This window comes from Salvelinus alpinus, chromosome 38 (genome assembly GCF_045679555.1).
Source record: "Salvelinus alpinus chromosome 38, SLU_Salpinus.1, whole genome shotgun sequence".
NCBI classification, from domain to species: domain Eukaryota; kingdom Metazoa; phylum Chordata; class Actinopteri; order Salmoniformes; family Salmonidae; genus Salvelinus; species Salvelinus alpinus.
Window position 1 is genome coordinate 1,526,968 of NC_092123.1, and position 20,244 is coordinate 1,547,211.

Here is a 20,244-nt window from a genome sequence, read left to right on the forward strand (position 1 = left end):
TACTTACCTAATCTTTTAGCACCACCTGGTGCGCTAACCAAAATACAGGGGGTGGTCCGTACAGGTCTTACCTATACGTGTGCATAGACAGTAAATACTACGGGTTATGTATGCCCGCAGGCCTCTTGCCTAAGCACACCCTAGGTGCCTTCCCCTTCCCCCCTGGGAACAAAAACAGAATAATACAAACAATTTCAATAATCAAAACAGTCCTTTGGACATAAACATAGCTCCGCAGAACCGGCTACAAAATACTTAACACAAAAAAATATATATATATATCTCTGAGCAACAACTAACACAGAACATAAACATCAGCCCTCTTTAACAAAGGAACACTGGATTTTCTAGCTGGAGAAGGAGTCTGTAATGGGATATCCTCTGACCCCGCCCCTCTGACGAGAGGGCGGGGTCAGCTCCAATTAGCAATGGGGCCGACCAATCAGCTGCTTGGGGGAATATCAGAAAGCCATCCTGAAACACACACATACAAACAAAACCACAACACAGAAACTGGGGAACGTAACAACTGGCGAGTATAGGGATATTGTTATCCACGTCGGCACTAACGACGTTAGGATGAATCAGTCAGAGGTCACCAAGCGCAACATAGCTTCAGCATGTAAATCAGCTAGAAAGATGTGTTGGCATCAAGTAATTGTCTCTGGCCCCCTCCCAGTTAGGGGGAGCGATGAGCTCGACAACAGAGTCTCACTACTCAATCGCTGGTTGAAAACTGTTTTCTGCCCCTCCCAAAAGATACCATTTGTAGATAATTGGCCCTCTTTCTGGGACTCACACACAAACAGGACCAAGCCTGGCCTCCTGAGAAGTGACGGACTCCACCCTAGCTGGAGGGGTGCTCTCATCTTAACTATGAACATAGACAGGGCTCTAACTCCTCTTGCTCCACAATGAGATAGGGTGCAGGCCAGGCAGCAGGCTGTTAGCCAGCCTGCCAGCTTAGTGGAGTCTGCCACTAGCAAGGTCAGTGTAGCCAGTTCAGCTATCCCTATTGAGACTGTGTCTGTGCCTCGACCTAGGTTGGGAAAAACTAAACATTGCGGTGTTCGCCTTAGCAATCTCACTGGAATAAAGACCTCCTCCATTCCTGTCATTATAGAAAGAGATTGTGATATCCCATCTCAAAATAGGGCTACTTAATGTTAGATCCCTCACTTCCAAGGCAGTTATAGTCAATGAACTAATCACTGATCATAATCTTGATGTGATTGGCCTGACTGAAACATGACTTAAGCCTGATTAATTTACTGTGTTAAATGAGGCCTCTCCTCCAGGTTACACTAGTGACCATATCCCCTGCGCATCCCGCAAAGGCGGGGGTGTTGCTGACATTTACGATACCAAATTTCAATTTACAAAAACAAAAAAAGACTGCATTTTCATCTTTTGAGCTTCTAGTCATGAAATCTATGCAGACTACTCGATCACTTTTTATAGCTACTGTTTACAGGCATCCTGGGCCGTATACCGCGTTCCTCACTGAGTTCCCTTAATTCCTATCGGACCTTGTAGTCATGGCAGATAATATTCTAATTTTTGGTGACTTTAATATTCACATGGAAAAGTCCACAGACCCACTCCAAAAGGCTTTCAGAGCCATCATCAACTCGGAGAGGCTTTTGCTGCCAAGGGAATGCCTGACAGCTTGACGTTTTGGACACTACAGTGAAAATGGTTAACTTTGTTAAAGCAAGGCCCCTGAACTCTTGTGTATTTTCTGCACTATGCAATGATATGGGCAGCGACCATGTAACGCTTTTACATCATACAGAAGTGCGCTGGTTATCAAGGGGAGAAGTATTGACAGTTTTTTTTTTTTATTGAGAGACGAGCTTAAAGTTTTCACTTGTCTGGCCCCTTGCGTGATGACGAGTTTCTCACACGACTGGCCTATCTGGGTGATGTTTTTTCTCGCCTGAATGATCTGAATTACAGGGACTCTCCGCAACTATATTCAATGTGCGGGACAAAATTCAGGCTATGATTAAGAAGTTGGAGCTCTTTCTGTCTGCATTAACATGGACAACACACAGGTCTTTCCATCATTGTATGATTTTTTGTGTGCAAATGAACTCAAGCTTACGGACAATGTCAAATGTGATATAGTGAAGCACGAGTGAGTTGGGTGCGCAATTACGAAGGTACTTTCCCGAAACGGATGACACAAACAACTGGATTCGTTATCCCTTTCATGCCCTGCCTCCAGTCCACTTACTAATATCTGAACAAGAGATTTCAAGGTTTTACTGCTAACCTACAAAGCATTACATGGGCTTGCTCCTACCTATCTTTCCCGATTTGGTCCTGCTGTACATACCTACACGTACGCTACGGTCACAAGACGCAGGCCTCCTTATTGTCCCTAGAATTTCTAAACAAACAGCTGGAGGCAGGGCTTTCTCCTATAGAGCTCAATTTTTATGGAATGGTCTGCCTATCCATGTGAGTCTCTGCCTGGCCGGTTCCCCTCTCTCCACTGGAATTCTCTGCCTCTAACCGTATTATGGGGGCTGAGTCACTGGCTTACTGGTGCTCTTCCATGCCGTCCCTACGAGGGGTGCGTCACTTGAACGGGTTGAGTCACTGATGTGATCTTCCTGTCTGGGTTGGCGCCACCCCCGGGTTCGTGCCATGGGGGAGATCTTCGTGAGCTATACTCGGAATAGTAAGTTGGTGGTCTGTTGATATCCCTTCAGTGGTGTGGGGGCTGTGCCTTGGCAAAGTGGGTGGGGTTATATCCTGCCTGGTTGGTCCTGTCCGGGGGTATCGTTGGACGGGGCCACAGTGTCTCCCGACCCCTCCTGTCTCAGCCTCTAGTATTTATGCTGCAATAGCTAATGTGTCAGGGAGCTAGGGTCAGTCTGTTATATCTGGAGTATTTCTCCTGTCTTATCCGGTGTCCTGTGTGAATTTAAGTATGGTCCCTCTAATTTGCTCTCTTCTCTCTGAGGATCTGAGCCCTAGGACCATGCCTCAGGACTACCTGGCCAGATGACTCTTTGCTGTCCCCAGTCCACCTGGTCGTGCTGCTGCTCCAGTTTCAACTGTTCTGCCTGCGGCTATGGAACCCTGACCTGTTTACCGGATGTTCTACCTTGTCCCGGACCTGCTGTTTTCGACTCTCTCTCTCTACCGCACCTGCTGTCTCAAACGCTGAATTATCGGCTATGAAAAGCCAACTGACATTTACTCCCGAGGTGCTGACCAGTTGCACCCTCGACAACCACTGTAATTATTATTATTTGACCCTACTGGTCATCTATAAACGTTTGAACATCTTGGCCATGTTCTGTTATACTCTCCACCCGGCACAGCCAGAAGAGGACTGTCCACCCCTCAGAGCCTGGTTCCTCTCTAGGTTTCTTCCTAGGTTCCTGCCTTTCTAGGGAGTTTTTCCTAGCCACGGTGCTTGCTGTTTGGGGTTTTAGGCTGGGTTTCTGTATAGCAATTTGTGACATTGGCCAATGTAAAAAGGGCTTTATAAATACATTGGATTGATTGATGATGCTGTAGGTGTGATCGAGGGTCTGAGTCAAATATTAGAAAAGGCTTTTAGGCCTAGATCACACGTACAGCGTCATTGCCCAAAATGGTACGCAGCATCATCTGGATGTGTGCAACAAAAGTTCAACATTTACCTTCTGGATTTCAACTTTTGTTCTCCAACCTTACCCAATATACACTTCACTTTTCTAATCTAACAAAATTCGAAAAGACTAACCGATAGAACAGCTTCAAATATGTGAAAAAACAAAGGTTGTCCCTACCCCTGATGGCGCCGTGGACTAGCTACAGAGGTATGGACCAGGTCACTGGTTCTAATGTTGTTGATGCCTGAGGCTTGAATCTCACTGTGGTTGTTTTTCTAGTTTCAAATATGTTTTATTATGAAGCATTGGTATCCATGTATACAATTGTACTGTTTATTCTGTGAGCTTCGTTTTTACATGAGACAACAGTAATATACACAAAATTATCACAGGATATTATTGCAAGAATGTATACATCAAAAACAGTATGAAAGGAAAAGCCTTGAGTCAAGAAACACTGTGGTTGTTTCCTACCAATTTAAAGATTAGTGGGCAAATCTGTTTTGGTTTAGTCTTTGCTTTTAGTCAAATAACATTTGTAAGTGTAACGAAAACAAATACCCTGAAATTAGCATGGATACTAAGACTGCAGTAATTCCCTTAGTACAAAACACAACATTTTATTACATTGTCAACAAACACAGAAGTACAACCAGAACAACTAAATACAAAATGGGATAAGATTAACAAATACACTGTGGACACAATGACAAAAACACAAAAGACTGTTGCTGGGATTATGTACATAGCAATTGTCTTCTCCACCTTGTTCATTTGATAAGACAAAGGCCTGGTATGTACAATTACAGTAAAACGAAAACAGAAGAAGACATTTGATTGCAGACTATTCCCCACCCCTCAGGTTAGGGTTATACCCTTTCAGAATTCTTTTTCTTTCTGAGACGTCATGTTGTGAAGTTTGTTATAATGATAAGTTACATGCGTCTACCTATCTATCCATCCTCTTCGGCAGATTGAACATCTAATGGAGCACATTTGGCCGCTACCTCAGCCAGACACTCCAGGCTTTTCCGGGTGTGACTACATATGTCTGCCGGTATCCTCCTGTTAACAACTATTCTGATCACTCGCGTGGATTGATTGTTTGTGTCGCTTATTTCAGGTGTTGCAGCAGGTTCAGGGTCCTGGTTTGTGTCGTGTACTTGAGGCATTGAAACAGATTCTTTGTTTGCCCTCATCCTAGTGTCAACTATTCTTATTACCCGGGTCTGAAAGTCACTCATTTTGTACCTTTTAGCAAGTTCCGTGTCTGTGCAGCTTCTTCTGGGCACGGAAGCGGTTTCCTTGTCTGTGTTGGTTACTTGAATGTGTTCCTTTATCGTTTCCATTATCTGAGACGTTTGAGCAAGTTCTGCATTTGTTTCGTTTGCTTGAGGCCTTTGAACGGATTCTTTGTCAGTACTTTCTGCCGTTGAAGTGGTTTCAATGATGGTCCTGCCTAACTTACCAGGTTCCATGTCCGTGCAGCTTAATTGGGGCATTTGAACGAGTCCCTCCATTGACCTCCCACTCAGTCTTTGAACAGGTTCAAAGTTTTCCACACTTACTTGAACAGGTTCATTGTTCATCTCACGTATTTGGGGCATTTCAGCAGCACTACAGCTTTCCATCCTATTGACAATAATTTTTATCTCCCGGGTAAGAGCAGGTTTTTTGCCTGTTTTGCTTATTTTATGCATTGAAGGGGTTTCCTTGCTTGTGTTGCTTATTTGAGAAAGTTCTTTCCTTGGCCTGCCTCTTTTGCGCTTTGGAATTAATTCCATTTGATCTAGTTCTTCAGGTGTCTTTGCAGGTACTTTCTTTGTCTGATTTACTTTAGGCTTTCCAGTGAGTTTTTGGGGTTCAGCGGGTTCTTTATTTATTTCCCGTCCTTCGATACGTTGCTGATTCATTTCACCAGCTTGAGGCATTAGACCGGCTTCTGTGTGCAAGTCGGTTTCTTGAGATATTTCAATTGGTCCCTTCCTTGTCCTCCCTCTTTTAGATGTTACAGCAGGTGCCATGTGTGTGTCCATTTTCTGAAGCATTTTTAAGGATTCCTTGTTGGTTTTGGTTATTTTGGGCATTTGAGTTCGTTCCTGGTTTGTGCCGGATACTTGGGGAACTCGTCTGGGTCTCTTCCTTGATCTCATGCTACTGGGCATTAAAGTGGTGTCCGCGTTTACCTTCCTTACCGGAATGGGTTCCATGCAAGTGTCGGTTAATTGTGGAATTTGAACGAATCCCTTCTTTGGCCTCCCATTCTTGGCCTGTACAACAGATTCTTTGTTTGTCTCAGCAAGTTTAATGTCTGTATTGGTTACTTGAATGGGTTTGTTTTGTGTGTCAGTTACCTGGGGCGTTTGGACAGGTTTCTTCCTTGGACTTCTGAGCTTGTGAGCAGGTTCCAAGTGTGTGTCGGTTATTTGTGGAGTTTGAGTGTGTTCTATGTTTGTTTCACTTACTTGAACAAGTTCCTTCCTTGGCCTGCCTCTTTTGGGCATTATAATTTGTTCCATGTTTGTCTCGCTCATTAGAGACATTTGAGCAAGTTCCTTCCTTGGCCTGCCTCTTTTAGGAATCTTCATTTGTTCCATGTATGTCTCGCTCATAACAGACATTTGAGCAAGTTGTACATTTGTCTCACTTATATGAGCAGGTTTCTTGTTTGTATCGTTGAGTTGAACGGGTTCCACGTGTGTGTTGTCTACTTGAGACGTTTGAACGGGTTCCAAGTTTACCTTACTTACTTGAGAAGTCTCCATGTCTGAACGGTGCGCGCCAGTTGCGTTTACTACTGGAGGCGATTGAGCAGGTTTCTTTTTCGTCATCTTCCTTCTCTTGGGGTTTTGAACAGGTTTTTCCTTTGCCTCCCTTTTGTCCTCACTGTTCTTCGCCCATCGACTCAATGTAGGTCTGTAAAGGCATGAGGGACAGGAAGACACTAGTAGGTTATATCCTTGAGATAAGAGCAAATGGTTAACGTGACAACCTATATACACAGGTCCTCAACCAAAATTCAGTTTGATTACTACAGCTCTGTAGAGGATCACTTCTCCATAACTTACTTCTGGACTTTGTGGTAACCATGTTCTTTGATCAGATTCTGGTACTCCCGGGAGTCAGGCCTCTGAGTAGGGCCTTGGTGGTCGTCGCTCCTGCAGTGGACACGACAGGGCAAAGGTCAGGGGGCACAAGGAGAGAGGGATCATCATCAAACAAAAACACATCAAAAACACAAGACTCTCACCTGGAGTCAGGTCTGGAGTCAGATCTGGAACTCTGATCGGACCAGGACCTGAGCGCACATAGATAAATAGATGAGAATCTCAAAATTACCTCCAGTTAATCCCACCTTTCTGTGCGAGGTAGTTTTATGGACAGACTTTGTGGTTACCAAAAGCGTAGCTACGGACTGCTAATTTTGCGCAACTACACTACTAGAAACTACTCCCTCCAGGAAATGGTTCTTACCCGTCTCTGGAGTGGGATTGGTCCGAGAACCAGTTCAGAGACTGGGTTGGGGAGGAACTGGGATTCTCTTCAGAACAACTCAGAGTCAGACTCTCATCCTCAGATCTACAAAAGGAGTCCTGCAGGGACCACAAATGAATTAGAACTACACCAGAACAAATCAAGGGGAAATTTTCTAAGCTCATTTAATACACAGACACAAAGAGACATACAAAAGTAAACAAACAGATCACTTTTTCTCCTGAGGGAGTAAAACTTACCCCAGGCTCCTCCTCCACCCCCTCTGTCCGGTCCTGCTGAGGTGGATCAAAGCCAGTTGTCAGCCTCTCTGCGTGTCTCCTGGTGGAGGCAGCACTGGGACACACCCCCAGGGCACTGAGGGCTTTGAACACGCTGAGAGGACAGCCCTGTTTCCAGAACTCGACCCCCAGAGAGGCCTGGATGAAGTTACACTTCTGCATGGAGGTGTAGAGGACTATGGCCAAGATAAGCCCCGCCCTCTGGCTGACTACATCACCTGCGTCCTCTTCTGTCCTCGGGCTTCAAAAGATAACGGAAAACATGTTATAACCAAATTATGCTTCATGCACACAGAGAGCAAGTCATTAATAATGAACAGCAGTCACATAATTCAGCCCTGTGGAACCATTTTTTTCATTTTCCAGGGTTGAGTTCAAGTATAAAACAGAATTTTAAATGTAAAAATTTTAAGAAAAGCCAGTTAACTGTTGTGACCCCCATACAATAGAAATGCTTTGATTATCTGGAAAAGTGCCTACAATCAATGATTATTAATTGATTCTCTCTTCTTCTCTCACCGTTTCGTTGTCCTTGCTCCCATCATAACCCGTGTCCTGATGGTGTTGGGTTTGGGGAACATGGCCCTAAGACATGCCAGGGTCATAGGGGCCTTTTCTTCCCCCCACGCTAGAACCGCGTCCCAGGAAAACCCACTCACACTCGCCTCAGTCAGCGGCTGACGCAATGGCCCACGTTGGTCGTTCATCAATACCTTACTCTGGTAAATCAGACAGATGGACATGTACATTTCTTTGCCAAACACATCTATCGTCAACAACGACACACTCACACCTGATGAGCCATAAACTGCAGGTAGCCTATAAACAAATACACTCTTTAAATGAATTATGTTAAAACAATTACCTCCTGGGCGATGACCTCGGCGAGGAAAAGGGTCATGGCTTCTCTAGCTTTGGTCTTCATCAAGGACCTGAAGGCCTTCAGGTGCTGGTGGCTGTGCATGTAATACAGGGCCTTGGCATGAGGTCCAAACCCATAGCTCTGCTTAGTCTTGGAGAAAGGGAGCTTCTTCTTCTTGGGACTTATACCTTCGTCAACGGGGAATGGAGACAGGAGTGTGGAGTGTGTTGTAGATTGGGGTGCCTTCGGATGTCTTTTTGTTGTCCGCTCTCCAAAGGAGAACAGGGAACTGATCTGATTTGAAGTGTGACTTGATAATGTTGAGGAATTTACTTGCTTTGATGGTGTTAAAGAGTGCGTGGTTGGGGCTATGGGCGTTGGAGGTCGTCTGATGGTCGTTGAATGGGATTCTGGGGAACGAGAAGTCATGGTGGTCCATTTCTCCCCGTCCCACTGCCGAACTGGCCTCCGTTTGTTTTTTTTAGAAGCAATGGACTCCTCTATGGATAAAGAAGATGGGTTGGTTCTAATTGGAGTTTGATTGGATAAAGTTGTGGATGAACTTGGTATTTTGGCACTGGGCTTTCGAGGTCTGCCAACTTTTGTTGGCAAATCTGACCAAGTCCAAAGCTTCCCATCCTGCTTGGTTTTCCTTCTGAGCACACCAAGACAGACCCAGCAGAGGAAGGATGAGTCATCAGGAGTGATGTCAAAGACTAGCTGGAAGGTCTTGGGGCTTGTCAGCGTGGTGACTTTCCTCCTGTTGTAACCCTTGGGCCCCCTCACAAACCTCACCCCACAAATGCAACACGTCTCTGACTGAGACATTGTGGTGGTAATGTCAGAGCGCTTCAAAGGGGACAAAAAAGGAGCTGATGGTTGTTAATCGAAGACTGATAACCTATTAATAAAACTCACATTGCAATTGTTAAACATACAATTCTCCTGTGGGGGAGCAGATAAAATGTATGTATGGTTTGAGAAACAAAGCAGACTCACAGCGGATCCTTCCAGTGGGACGCTACCATCCAGAAAAAGCCCCGGTGTAAGTACTTTTCTCACATTAATCGACCGTGATTTTCAAAAACAATAAGTGCGGAACGCCCTGGTTAAAAAACACCTTCCATTGGCTAATTGATTAAAATATCGTAAAGGGAGATATATGATAACATTTTCACTTCCCGCCAGCTACATGCGAAATATTGCAAACAAACTACAGTACCACAGAAGAACAACGAATTTGCACTAGCGATCACACAAATACGGCCTTTTATAAGGTATATCAAACATAGATTAAGGCAAAGACATTACATTTCAAACTACTTTAGGTAGGATAACTCTTGAAAGTAATATAGCGTAGAAGTCGGTGTGTTTCGATGGTCCTTTTTTGTGCAGTCACGCATGCGCGGGGCTTCTCCTTCCTACAAAAGAAAAATGGTCGACTAGACGCCCAGTCACAATACTGCCACCTGTAGGTTTGGAGTATAATGAAACATAGCTCTTGTGTACATCTTCCATAAACAAAGTATACACCCCCCCCCCCAAAACATTACATGCCATTCACACTCATAATTGACATTTGACAGTGATTAGTCAATAACACAAGCTGATCCATGTCTTTCCTTCTGACCTTTATTATATACAAAAATATGACTGAGGTTGTCAGCACGGCTCTATGCACACACATGAATAACAGCAGCAGAAATACACGCAACGTAATACGCAGTGTAATGACCCATGCATAAGTGGTACTAGCCTGGTCCTAGATCTGTACGCGCTTTAGCCAACTCAGCTTATTTTGCCGTCCCATACATGTTAGCTACAGGTTTACCATCACACTGAACACTACAGGGGTGTAAGCTAAAGCACATATAGCTTTATGGCCAAGGGCCTATTGGAAATGGAACCCTATATAGTGCACCACTTTGAGTCATAGGGAGCAATTTCGGAGGCAGACCCAAGCTAAAGCAGTACAGACTCATTAGAAATTCTTCTCTACATGCCTTTAACGAAAACTCATACAATCCAATAGAACTGTTATAAAGTTCATGGCAAAAACGTCTACACAGATGCTGTTACTGCTGGATTAAATTATATACATGCCATAAAAGAAAAGCCTTCCGCATCAAATAAATAAACTATTGTTACACATTTAGGATTGAAATTATTTGTCCATATCTGTTAGTGGTGGCGAGGGATTAAGATGGTGTCCTGCTCTGCTTGAGATGGCACACCTCACACACCGGTCTCTCTTCCAGTCCAGCCAAAATGAAAGCAGCTACCCACACAAACGTTTCAGTCAAAAAATATCTATTTACATAAATATAGTACACACACATGTGTAACAGTATAACTTTAGTACGTCCCCTCGCCCCGACACGGGCGCAAACCAGGGACCCTCTGCACACATCAACAACTGACACCCACGAAGCGTCGTTACCCATCGCTCCACAAAAGCCGCGGCCCTTGCAGAGCAAGGGGAAACCCTACTTCAGGTCTCAGAGCAAGTGACGTAACCGATTGAAATGCTATTAGCGCGTACCCGCTAACTAGCTAGCCATTTCACATCCGTTACACTCACCCCCCTTTCAACCTCCTCCTTTTCCGCAGCAACCAGTGATCCGGGTCAACAGCATCAATGTAACAGTATAACTTTAAACCGTCCCCTCGCCCCGACACGGGCGCGAACCAGGGACCCTCTGCACACATCAACAACGGTCGCCCACGAAGCATCGTTACCCATCGCTCCACAAAGGCCACGGCCCTTGCAGAGCAAGGGGAAACCCTACTTCAGGTCTCAGAGCAAGTGACGTAACCGATTGAAATGCTATTAGCGCGTACCCGCTAACTAGCTAGCCATTTCACATCCGTTACACATGCAGCCTTCTCCTCTTCAATGACGATTCAACCATAAATTAACACATTCAACAACACTCATAACATATGCCTCATTTGTCACTCCACTTTCTACTAGTCATAAAAATAAAGTACCTAATATAGACATTATATATAAATATACACACACACAACATTAACAAACACTCTGGTTTCACACAGAAAGCTTGTTTTAAATTTAAGTTTGCATCTACGACAGCAGGGATTTTCAAGTGTCTAACTGATTCCCCATTTAGTGTTTTCTATAAGTATGACAGAGACGCTCTCTGGAGTCCAAGGCACTTCAGGCTGTATCTGAACACACTATCAATTCCAAACCATTCCTTTGTAACCTCTATGCTTCGGAGAACACCCACCCTATCTTCACTACAAGGACTGCACTTCTACCCACTGATAGAGGGTAAGAGGTCATTCTGTGGTCCATAGCTTTGGTCCTTCAAGTCCTTTTTTAAATGTATTATTATTTTTTATTTATTGCTTTTGTGCTTAGCTGTTCGCTGTAGTTGTCCTTCCTGTTGTAGTTTGGAGGCTGTGTAGTAGTCATGTCTGTTGTCGTTGTTTGTTATCATTTCTGTTGTAATGGTTGTTTTGCAGCTGTAATTTATTTTTTATGTAGTTGTGTAGTCCTACAGAAGCCTCTGGTTGAGAATCTCCCAGATCATCAGTTTCCTGAACAGGGGCATGTGACACTGAGGAGAGTGAGAGACAGTGTGTGAGTGAAAAAGAGATTGTACGAGTATACACTGAGTGAGTATGATAGCCTGCGACGGCCTATGTACCTGTCGGAAGGTGAGAGGCCACCCCTGGGCGATGTAGTCAGCATATTTACAGGCAAACACTCCACAGTCACTGCCATTCTTCTGCTGAGGGATCTCCTACACACACACACACGTGAGGGATCCTGGTGAAATGCAAATCACTAGAGAACAGATGCTATTTCTGACAGCCCTAGATGCACTCTGTATACATTCAAGACAAAATAAGAACAACAAAGATGATTAGATATGTATTTCTGTCTAGGGTAATTTACGCTGGCTCTCAAGCTGTCCACTGTCCACTTGCACTCATCCAGATCCTGGTCCTTCCTGGCCTTGTGCTCCTCTCTCAGGTACAGCCTGAACAGGGTTGGACGAACCAAATACATGTAACAGGATTACAGAATGAAATGACAAAAAAGATGGTCATCAGATTACAGGTACTTTTGTCAAACCAAATGATTACTGGAAGGGGACTGAGGACTCACAGTAAGAGGCTGCAGATGTCGTCATGTCTCTGTCCCATAGAGTCATAGGACCTCACGGTCCTGGAGTTAAAGTTTATCACCTAGAGAGGGAAAGGGAAATAAACAAAGTCCACAGGTATCTACAAAGACCACAGAGAAGGACCAGTGGACTTTCTAAAGCAGTGGTCACCAACCTTTTTTGAATCACGATCACTTTGAGTCAAAATGCAAGCCAAGATCTACCGCTCAGATTTTTGTATTTTTAACATGACTTAAAAAAATGTAAGCCTATGCAACATTAACCAATTAAAAACAATTATGTAGCAATGAGGGTTGTGCTATAGTAGGCTATAGGCCCAACACACCATCACTGCATATTGGCTATGCTTGAATTGCTCTGCTAATGTTCTTCAGACATTTCAAACGTGTATTTGCAAAAACGTCTATTTGCAAATAGGCCTGCTGCATTGCTGATTGGTTATGCCACACCAGTCTGTGAAGAGTATGGGCTGAGTCGTGCGTGTCAACGCAATAGAATCCTACTATGCCGCATTCTGCCTACAACAAAATCACTTGCATAGTTCGTTTTGCATAGTAATAAGTCTTGCATAGTTCATTGTGTTTCGGTGTGTTGCATTGAAAGTGGCTAGTATTGCACAGTAAAGGGAAACGTTGATAGTGTAAACTCTAGAAAGTTGAGTGAAGTTCAATCTCGTGCTTCTCTGCGCAGGCTGATATTTCAGTGCGCAGCTTAGAGGGAACATTGCCTATAGGTGCACTTGATTTGCTCTATGGGCCTGCCGGGTAGGCGGAGATCTACCTTCAAACACATAAAATTGTTCAAAATGTGAACACAGCCTTCCCAGCACTAGGGCTGCCGAATCAAGTGCAGAAATGTTTGGTGATCGACTAGGAATGCCTTGGAGATCGACCAGTCGGCCGTGATCGACAGGTTGGTGACCACTAAAGTGAATGAAGCCCCGTCAATCTGGGGAGATTTACAGCCAGTGACCAGTGGATTCCCAGGTGCAGCGGAACCAGGATGATGTCATACTGGAAGAGGTCCACAGCTTTGGTCCATCGCTTCACGGCGGTGTGCCCCCCTCCATGTAGTTTGGGGAAGAAGAAAGTACTGAAGGAGTAGACCTTCAGCCCCTGCCCTGCACTACTGCTACGAGTCATCACTAGGGACAGGTAGAAGTTAATCACCTGAGACACAGAGGGAGAGTTTTTTTTTGTTAGACACCTCTCTCTCTCTCACACACACACACACACACCAACAACCTCAAACTTAACAGCCAACAACCATACATACCTCATCATTGAGCCAGCTCCCTTCTTGTAGAGAAGCCAGGTCTCTCTGTGTGATGCATAGCTTGAAGGCTGAGCTCAGGACCAGGTTAAGATCCCTCTGGGACAGGGCACGACTCACCTCCACAGCCATCTCCTACACACACACACACACACACACACACACACACACACACACACACACACACACACACACACACACACACACACACACACACACACACACACACACACACACACACACACACACACACACACACACACACAGTTTGAAATAAACAGAATGAAATCAGACCCATAGAATACCTACACTCATATGTCAACACACTACAGAGACATACCGTTACAGGGAAAAGGAACACTCACCTTGCTGAACCTGGGGAGCTCCTCAGTGCTGTTGAGTGTGTCAGTGTGTGTTGGCGTCTCTCTGTCCACCAGGTTGAGTCTTGCTGCTACCTCTGCAGAGAGATCCAGCTCTGGCTGCTTCTGCTGGCGGGAGAGAGACTTTATAACAACCTTATGATGCTTCATAGCAGCCTTATGACTCTTCCTAGCACCCTTACTACAGTTCATAAGTGTGTGTCCTACCGTTGCATTGCTGGCAGGTTGTGTGTCCACAGCTGCGCTGAGAGGCTTACTGAGACACAACTCTCCTCTCATGTCTCTGGTTTGTTTGGCTGAGGATGCATCTCTCCACCTATACACACTGGGGTTGGCTGCAGGTAGGAGAATACATTAGCCTAGGACAACAGCTTCCAATAAATGAGAAGGGGGGTGAGAGGCTGTGATAGTCTACCTCTGAGGGGTCCTGTCTTTGGGGTCACAGACTCATAGGTTCTTCCCAAAATGGCCATTCTATGTCCATCCTGTGTAAATGTTTCCCTGTGAGGAAGCGAAGAAAACAGAGGTTTGTAAAAGCTAGCTAACGGAACCACTGGAATGAAAACTATAATCTCACACTCTCCATCACCACTCACCCCTGGGGTTTGGTGCGTGTGAAGGGCAGCGGTTGGCTCTTGCTGTATTTATCAGACACCATCTCCAGTAGCCGTCTGTAGTGCTCCTTATCACTCTCCTTCAGAGCCTGGAAACAGAACAGCTGACTACTACTGACATACCTGGCGTGGCATTTAATAAAAACCAGGATCAATCACAGGGTTGATTTTCATTTCAAACTCATTTTTAACTAACCTCCTCCACTGCCAAGCACTGTCTGTGAGAGCGGTTAGGGGTGGGCAGGTCTGAGCTGGGGGGTCCTGTCCCAACCCTCACCCCCTGGGTAGGCCGACTGGGAAGGAGCTGGAGGGAGCATCTTTGGGGCTTGTCTCCATCTCTCCCTTTGTCTGGGTTCCCTGGACCCAGCACTAAGCCACTGAAAACAAGACAGAGAACACAACGCTTACAGGAGGAACATCCCACATATGTAGAACCTTTGTATTAATTAAAGCCCCAGAACTGAAAGTATGCAGTAGACAGAAGAAGAGGCCTACATGTGTTTCCTAAGAGGGGTAGAGGCTCCCTGGAGGGGGGTAGAGGCTCCCTGGAGGAGGCCCAGCCCCCCCCTCTCTCTCTGTCCTCCTACCGTTGGTTTCTCTGGAGACACGGAAAGAGGGATAAACAAGTTGAAGCAACCACTTGACCTGTCCCCTCTGCTGTTACACATATTATATACCATGATGTTGTAATGTACAACACAGCTGTCCTCCTTCCTTATCGATCAAACAATCAGAGCCCTCGTTACTCACCCATTTTCCAATCAGAGCTGCTCATCCATGAGGTGTGGAGTTCATCTATTCCCATCAGGCCCACAGGGCCCTACATAATAGGAGTGATTTAGGACATAGTCAGATGTGAATATTGTGCAGTATGTGTCTTTCAGTCAGAGCAGTGGTTTATGAGTGTGTTGCGTACGGTACTAGAATGTATCACTTGTACACATTCATACCTGGCTTGCTGTGTACCTTCTGTGTTCCTCGCTGGCAGGAGACAGTGGGTTCCTCAGTCTCAGCAGCCCAGCCACCCCTGCTACAGTCTTCTTCACAAAACGAATTATGTCTATGACAATATGAGAGAGTACAATACACATGTAGTCAGTTCAAAGCTGACTAGCTAGCCACCGTTAGTTACAACGACAATTAATTATAAAAACAGTGGCTAAACGTTATTGGTAGTAAGTTATCATACCTTTTCTCCTTCTCTTGATCGCCACTGGTTCACTCTGGCTAATATTTTCTGAAACATGAACGCTGTAACAGAATGTAAACACGTTTAGTCAACAACAATGGACATTAACTACCTAACTGTAACTAGCCAGGTAGTAAAGTTACATTTGTTAGCTACAGTTCGTTACATATTACATTTATTCATTTTTACAGTACCTTGCTATTTGGTACGTTAGGAAATAACGTTAGTTAGCTAATGTCTGGTAAGTGGCGCGAGGAAAAAGTTAGCTCGCCTTGTTATTTTTGACGCAAGCAGCTAACACCAACTGGAATGAATGACAATTGTTGCTAATAATTAGCTAGCTAGTTAACTAGGTTACGGGTGACAAGTTAGCTGTTAACTAGTTGACTGGCTAGCGTTTGCCAGCTAGTTTACTAACGCGTTACATAAACAGCTACACAGAGCACATTAGCACCAAAGACAGTAAATGTGACAGCACCAAATAGTGTGCTAGCGCCAAGACAGTCACCGACCTCTGGTAGTTCCTTTTGGTTGGCCTGGCGTTGCTATCCTGCCGTTGTGAGGCTATTTCCCCGCCAACGTTCAAACCAGGCCAACCGGAATGTTTTTGCCCGGTTATAGGCTCGAAGAGCGACGATAGTCCGTCAACTACCCATTCGTACATCACAGACAGATACGAGAGAACGGAAACTTCCTCGTACGGTCGGGCCAGGACTACCCACTGTTTAAGATACAAGCTCAGTGGGCACGAATGCTCTACCTACGCCAAATCACCATTCCCTTTCTTCTATCTAGCACAGCTAGCCTAGCATTTAGCTTCGTGTTGAAATGAGTGACGTGAATGTACACAAACGTGAAGACCGTAAACCGTAGGGGGAACACGTCAGAGACTTCCTCGTACGGTCTACTTGGATATGCTAATCTTATTCCGCGTTCCCGTACTAGTTGCCACTAGAAAACTCGGAAATGTATGACTTGCTAACTGGTTGACATCGGCACTTGTAAAAATACAACCAGTTAGCGAACATTTCGGAGTATCCTAGTTCCGACTAGTATTTGAACGCGGCATTAGACCGGATACTGTGGCATGTAAAAACATTTTAGCCCGTTTTCACGGCCTGCTAGGGCTCAGTTTTGCATATCATGGGTGTTGTGTGATTATGTTTTCGTTGGATTGTCAAACAAATCACTTAAAAAAGTACGCTACCTGCGCAGTTCGAGCCACTATAATAATTTATTTTGCTAATACTCTGTTCTGGACCGTAAAGCCCACTGGCTAGTTTCACCCCTAATTGACACAAATGTATGTTTTTAATTTCCGACATTTGGTAGGCCATATTATAATTTCCAACATTTGGTGTGGCCATTTGTTTGTCAATTATAGTTATACATGCAGCGTCTCTTCTGTCATAACTTGTTGCCCGAGAAGACTAAATACAGTAGTGATCGCCAGACTAATGTTTTACATCGATAGGATGAATGCATTAATCTAGTTAAAGTAAAGTACTATTGTAACCAAGCGCTGCTTCCCCGACTAAAGGTACCCGGAGACCCACAAATACCCGTGTGTTTGATTTTGGTGACACAGCGACTCCTCAGGCAGAGTCAACCCTGTGGAACCTGCAGACAAGTCAGACATGGATATAGATTCTACTCAAGGGCAATAGTACCTAAAGCACTCGAAGCAGTGTCGGAAGTGACACTGGGTATTCAAGCTAAATTCTCCCCAGGAATGTTTGAGACAGGCCCGAACAACAAATGGATTAACACCGTTTATAATATGGTTCCTCATCTCGGATTCAAGTTCTGGATAGAATGAACTGATACAGATGATGCTAACTTTGGATATAAATTAGTCTATACGTTGTATGTACAATTTAAGAAGCCTATTTGTTAGACCTCAACTAATTAACTATTGTTGCATAGATCGGCTTGCATGTCGTGTGGCGCTTTGTATGCCGCGGCCGGGGATCGAAATATGGTTGCTCGGCCCCTGTTGGGCCTCGGGCGCGCATCCGAATTTCTCAACCCGGCCTGGCATGCGCGCTAATTGCATCTCCGGTCGTTTCAAGAGGACAGAGCACTATTTTCGACTTGTAGCCGAAGTGGACTGGTTTCGTTTAGGAACACGGGGAGAATGCAATAACAAAAAAAATGGGGAATGGTTGGTCCTGTGCAAAGTCTCCAAATGGCATCAGTTTGACCGGGTTTAAGGAAATTAAAAGCTGATGAAACACGTTTCTGAGAAGACTTCAGTTCGTTTTGGAAGCATATTTGATGTGGTTGAAACACTGTCTGCTAGCATAACAGTGTCGAAGATAACACATTTGCATTTTCTCAAGATATGGTGAAAGAAAGAAATCATACACTGAACAAAAATATAAACGCAACATGCAACAATTTCAAAGATTTGACCGAGTTACAGCTCATATAAGGAAATCAGTCAATTGAAATACATTCATTAGGCCCTAATCTATGGATTTCACATGTCTGGGAATACAGATATTCATCTGTTGGTCACAGATACCTTAAAAAACAGTAGGGGAGTGGATCAGAAAACCAGTCAGTATCAGGTGACCACCATTTGCCTCATGCAACTCTTCTTCACATAGAGTTGATCAGGCTGTTGATTATGGCATGTGGAATGTTGTCCCACTCCTCTTCAATGGCATTGCAAGTTGCTGGATATTGGCGGGAACTAGAACACGCTGTTGTACATGTCGATCCAGAGCATTCAAAACATGCTCAATGGGTGACATGTCTAGTGAGTATGCAGGCCATGGAAGAACTAGGACATTTTCCAGGAATTGTGTACAGATCCTTGCGGAATGGGCCTGTGCATTATCATGCTGAAACATTGGGATTGCTGCAGATAAATGGCACGACAATGGGCCATTCAAATTGACAACATAAAATGCAATTGTGTTCATTGTCTGTAGCTTATGTCTGCCCATACCATAACCCCACCACCACCATGGGGCACTCTGTTCACAATGTTGACATCTGCAAACTGCTCACCCACACAACACCATACACTGTCTGCCATCTGCCCGGTACAGTTGAAACCGGGATTCATGTGTGAATAGCACACTTCTCCAGCGTGCCAGTGGCCTTTGAAGGAAAGTATTTACCCACTGAAATCGGGTACAACGCTGAACTGCAGTCAGTTCAAGACCCTGGTGAGGAGTAGGAGCACACAGATGAGCTTCCCTTAGACAGTCTCTAACAGTTTGTGCAGAAATTGTTTGGTTGTGCAAACCCAGTTTCATCAGCTGTCCGGGTGGCTGATCTCAGACGATCCCGCAGGTGAAGAAGCCTGATGTGGAGGACCTGGGCTGGCGTGGTTACACGTGGTCTGCGGTTGTACGCACTCCCAAATTCTCTAAAACAAAGTTGGAGGCTTATGTTAGAGAAATTAATATTCAGTTCTCTGGCAACAGCACTGGTGGACATTCCTTCAGTCAGCATGTCAACTGCACGCTCCATCAAAACTTGAGACATCTGTGGCATTTTGTGACAAAACTGCTAATTTTAGAGTGGCCTTTAATTGTCCTAAGCACAAGGTGCACTAGTGTAATGATCATGCTGTTTAATCAGCTTCTTGATATGCCACCCCTGTCAAGTGGATGGATTATGTTGGCAAAGGAGAAATGCTCACTAACAGGGATGTACACAAATTTGTGCACAGAATTCAGGAAAAATACACTGTGTGTATGGAACATTTCTGGGATCTTTTATTTCAGCTCATGAAACATGGGACCTACACTTTACGTGGCGTTTATATTTTAGTTCAGTATAGTTCTCCTCTCCTGTTCCCGAGGCAAATGTAACATTTGTTCTATCATTTTACTGCAAGACATGCATCATTCTGCAGTTCGTATATTACGGTACGTGAGAGGTTATATGCAGTCAGTGTCCAGATTTCAGTTACTATTCTATTTAACCCATATGAATTTAAATTAGGAAGATTCTGCTTATTCATGTATACATGGCTACTCGTGAGCGGGATATCAAAGGTGCATGTAAACAGTTTATACGAATAAGACCTTAAGCAGGATATGAGCTACTATCGGGAAAACTGCTCATGTAATCGTGGTCATTAGTCGAGTGTGGAACTGGTGGTCAGCTGGTACCTCCTACCTTGAATCCCCCGAATGATTACATAATTTAATGGGCATCTCAGTGATTTAAAGCCCCAGATGAACCAGCTGAAAATGTTGCTGATATAACACATTCTAATATAGTATAGTAATTGTTTAATTTATAATTACCAGAGTACCAGTACATAGCATATCAGTGATTTGACCCCTATGTGAACTGTCATGATCTGCAGTGTAACTGAAGACATAACTACCAAAGACTGTGGTTTCCCCCTTCTGTAAA

The 20,244-nt window shown here is 44.6% G+C and overlaps 2 protein-coding genes across 4 annotated transcripts; both read right to left on the minus strand.

The window, feature by feature from the left end:
* Positions 1 to 3,933: 3,933 nt before the first annotated feature.
* LOC139566499 (titin homolog) lies at positions 3,934 to 9,739 on the minus strand. The gene is made up of 8 exons (XM_071387777.1): positions 9,249 to 9,739; positions 8,253 to 9,098; positions 7,907 to 8,106; positions 7,349 to 7,628; positions 7,089 to 7,207; positions 6,865 to 6,912; positions 6,683 to 6,772; positions 3,934 to 6,530 (listed from the first exon to the last, which is right to left on the minus strand). The coding sequence occupies exons 2-8, from the start codon at positions 9,075 to 9,077 to the stop codon at positions 4,568 to 4,570; spliced, it is 3,525 nt and encodes a 1,174-aa protein (XP_071243878.1). The 5' UTR covers positions 9,078 to 9,098; positions 9,249 to 9,739; the 3' UTR covers positions 3,934 to 4,567.
* A 120-nt stretch (positions 9,740 to 9,859) lies between these two features.
* LOC139566500 (sentrin-specific protease 2-like) lies at positions 9,860 to 16,761 on the minus strand. Of its 3 annotated transcripts, none has more exons than XM_071387778.1 (16): positions 16,374 to 16,758; positions 15,862 to 15,923; positions 15,623 to 15,732; positions 15,423 to 15,492; positions 15,168 to 15,270; positions 14,869 to 15,049; positions 14,655 to 14,761; positions 14,474 to 14,559; positions 14,266 to 14,393; positions 14,044 to 14,166; positions 13,682 to 13,813; positions 13,369 to 13,575; positions 12,388 to 12,467; positions 12,175 to 12,259; positions 11,924 to 12,019; positions 9,860 to 11,833 (listed from the first exon to the last, which is right to left on the minus strand). In XM_071387778.1, the coding sequence occupies exons 1-16, from the start codon at positions 16,523 to 16,525 to the stop codon at positions 11,771 to 11,773; spliced, it is 1,785 nt and encodes a 594-aa protein (XP_071243879.1). In that variant the 5' UTR covers positions 16,526 to 16,758; the 3' UTR covers positions 9,860 to 11,770. The 3 variants fall into 3 exon arrangements, with proteins under 3 accessions (XP_071243879.1, XP_071243880.1, XP_071243881.1); XM_071387779.1 differs by having other exon boundaries at positions 14,044 to 14,163; positions 16,374 to 16,755; XM_071387780.1 differs by lacking the exon at positions 13,369 to 13,575 and having other exon boundaries at positions 16,374 to 16,761.
* Between the last annotated feature and the right edge of the window lie 3,483 nt (positions 16,762 to 20,244).

Coding starts and splice junctions, on each gene's coding strand:
- LOC139566499 (XM_071387777.1), bottom strand. CDS start 9,077: ATGTCTCAGTCAGAGACGTGTTGCATTTGTGGGGTGAGGTTTGTGAGG. Junction 7,629..7,906: donor GGAGCAAGGACAACGAAACG/GTGAGAGAAGAA, acceptor TATCTTTTGAAG/CCCGAGGACAGAAGAGGACG. Junction 7,208..7,348: donor GGGTGGAGGAGGAGCCTGGG/GTAAGTTTTACT, acceptor TGGTCCCTGCAG/GACTCCTTTTGTAGATCTGA.
- LOC139566500 (XM_071387778.1), bottom strand. CDS start 16,525: ATGTACGAATGGGTAGTTGACGGACTATCGTCGCTCTTCGAGCCTATA. Junction 15,493..15,622: donor GAAGGTACACAGCAAGCCAG/GTATGAATGTGT, acceptor CCTATTATGTAG/GGCCCTGTGGGCCTGATGGG. Junction 14,167..14,265: donor AACCTGCCAGCAATGCAACG/GTAGGACACACA, acceptor CTCTCCCGCCAG/CAGAAGCAGCCAGAGCTGGA.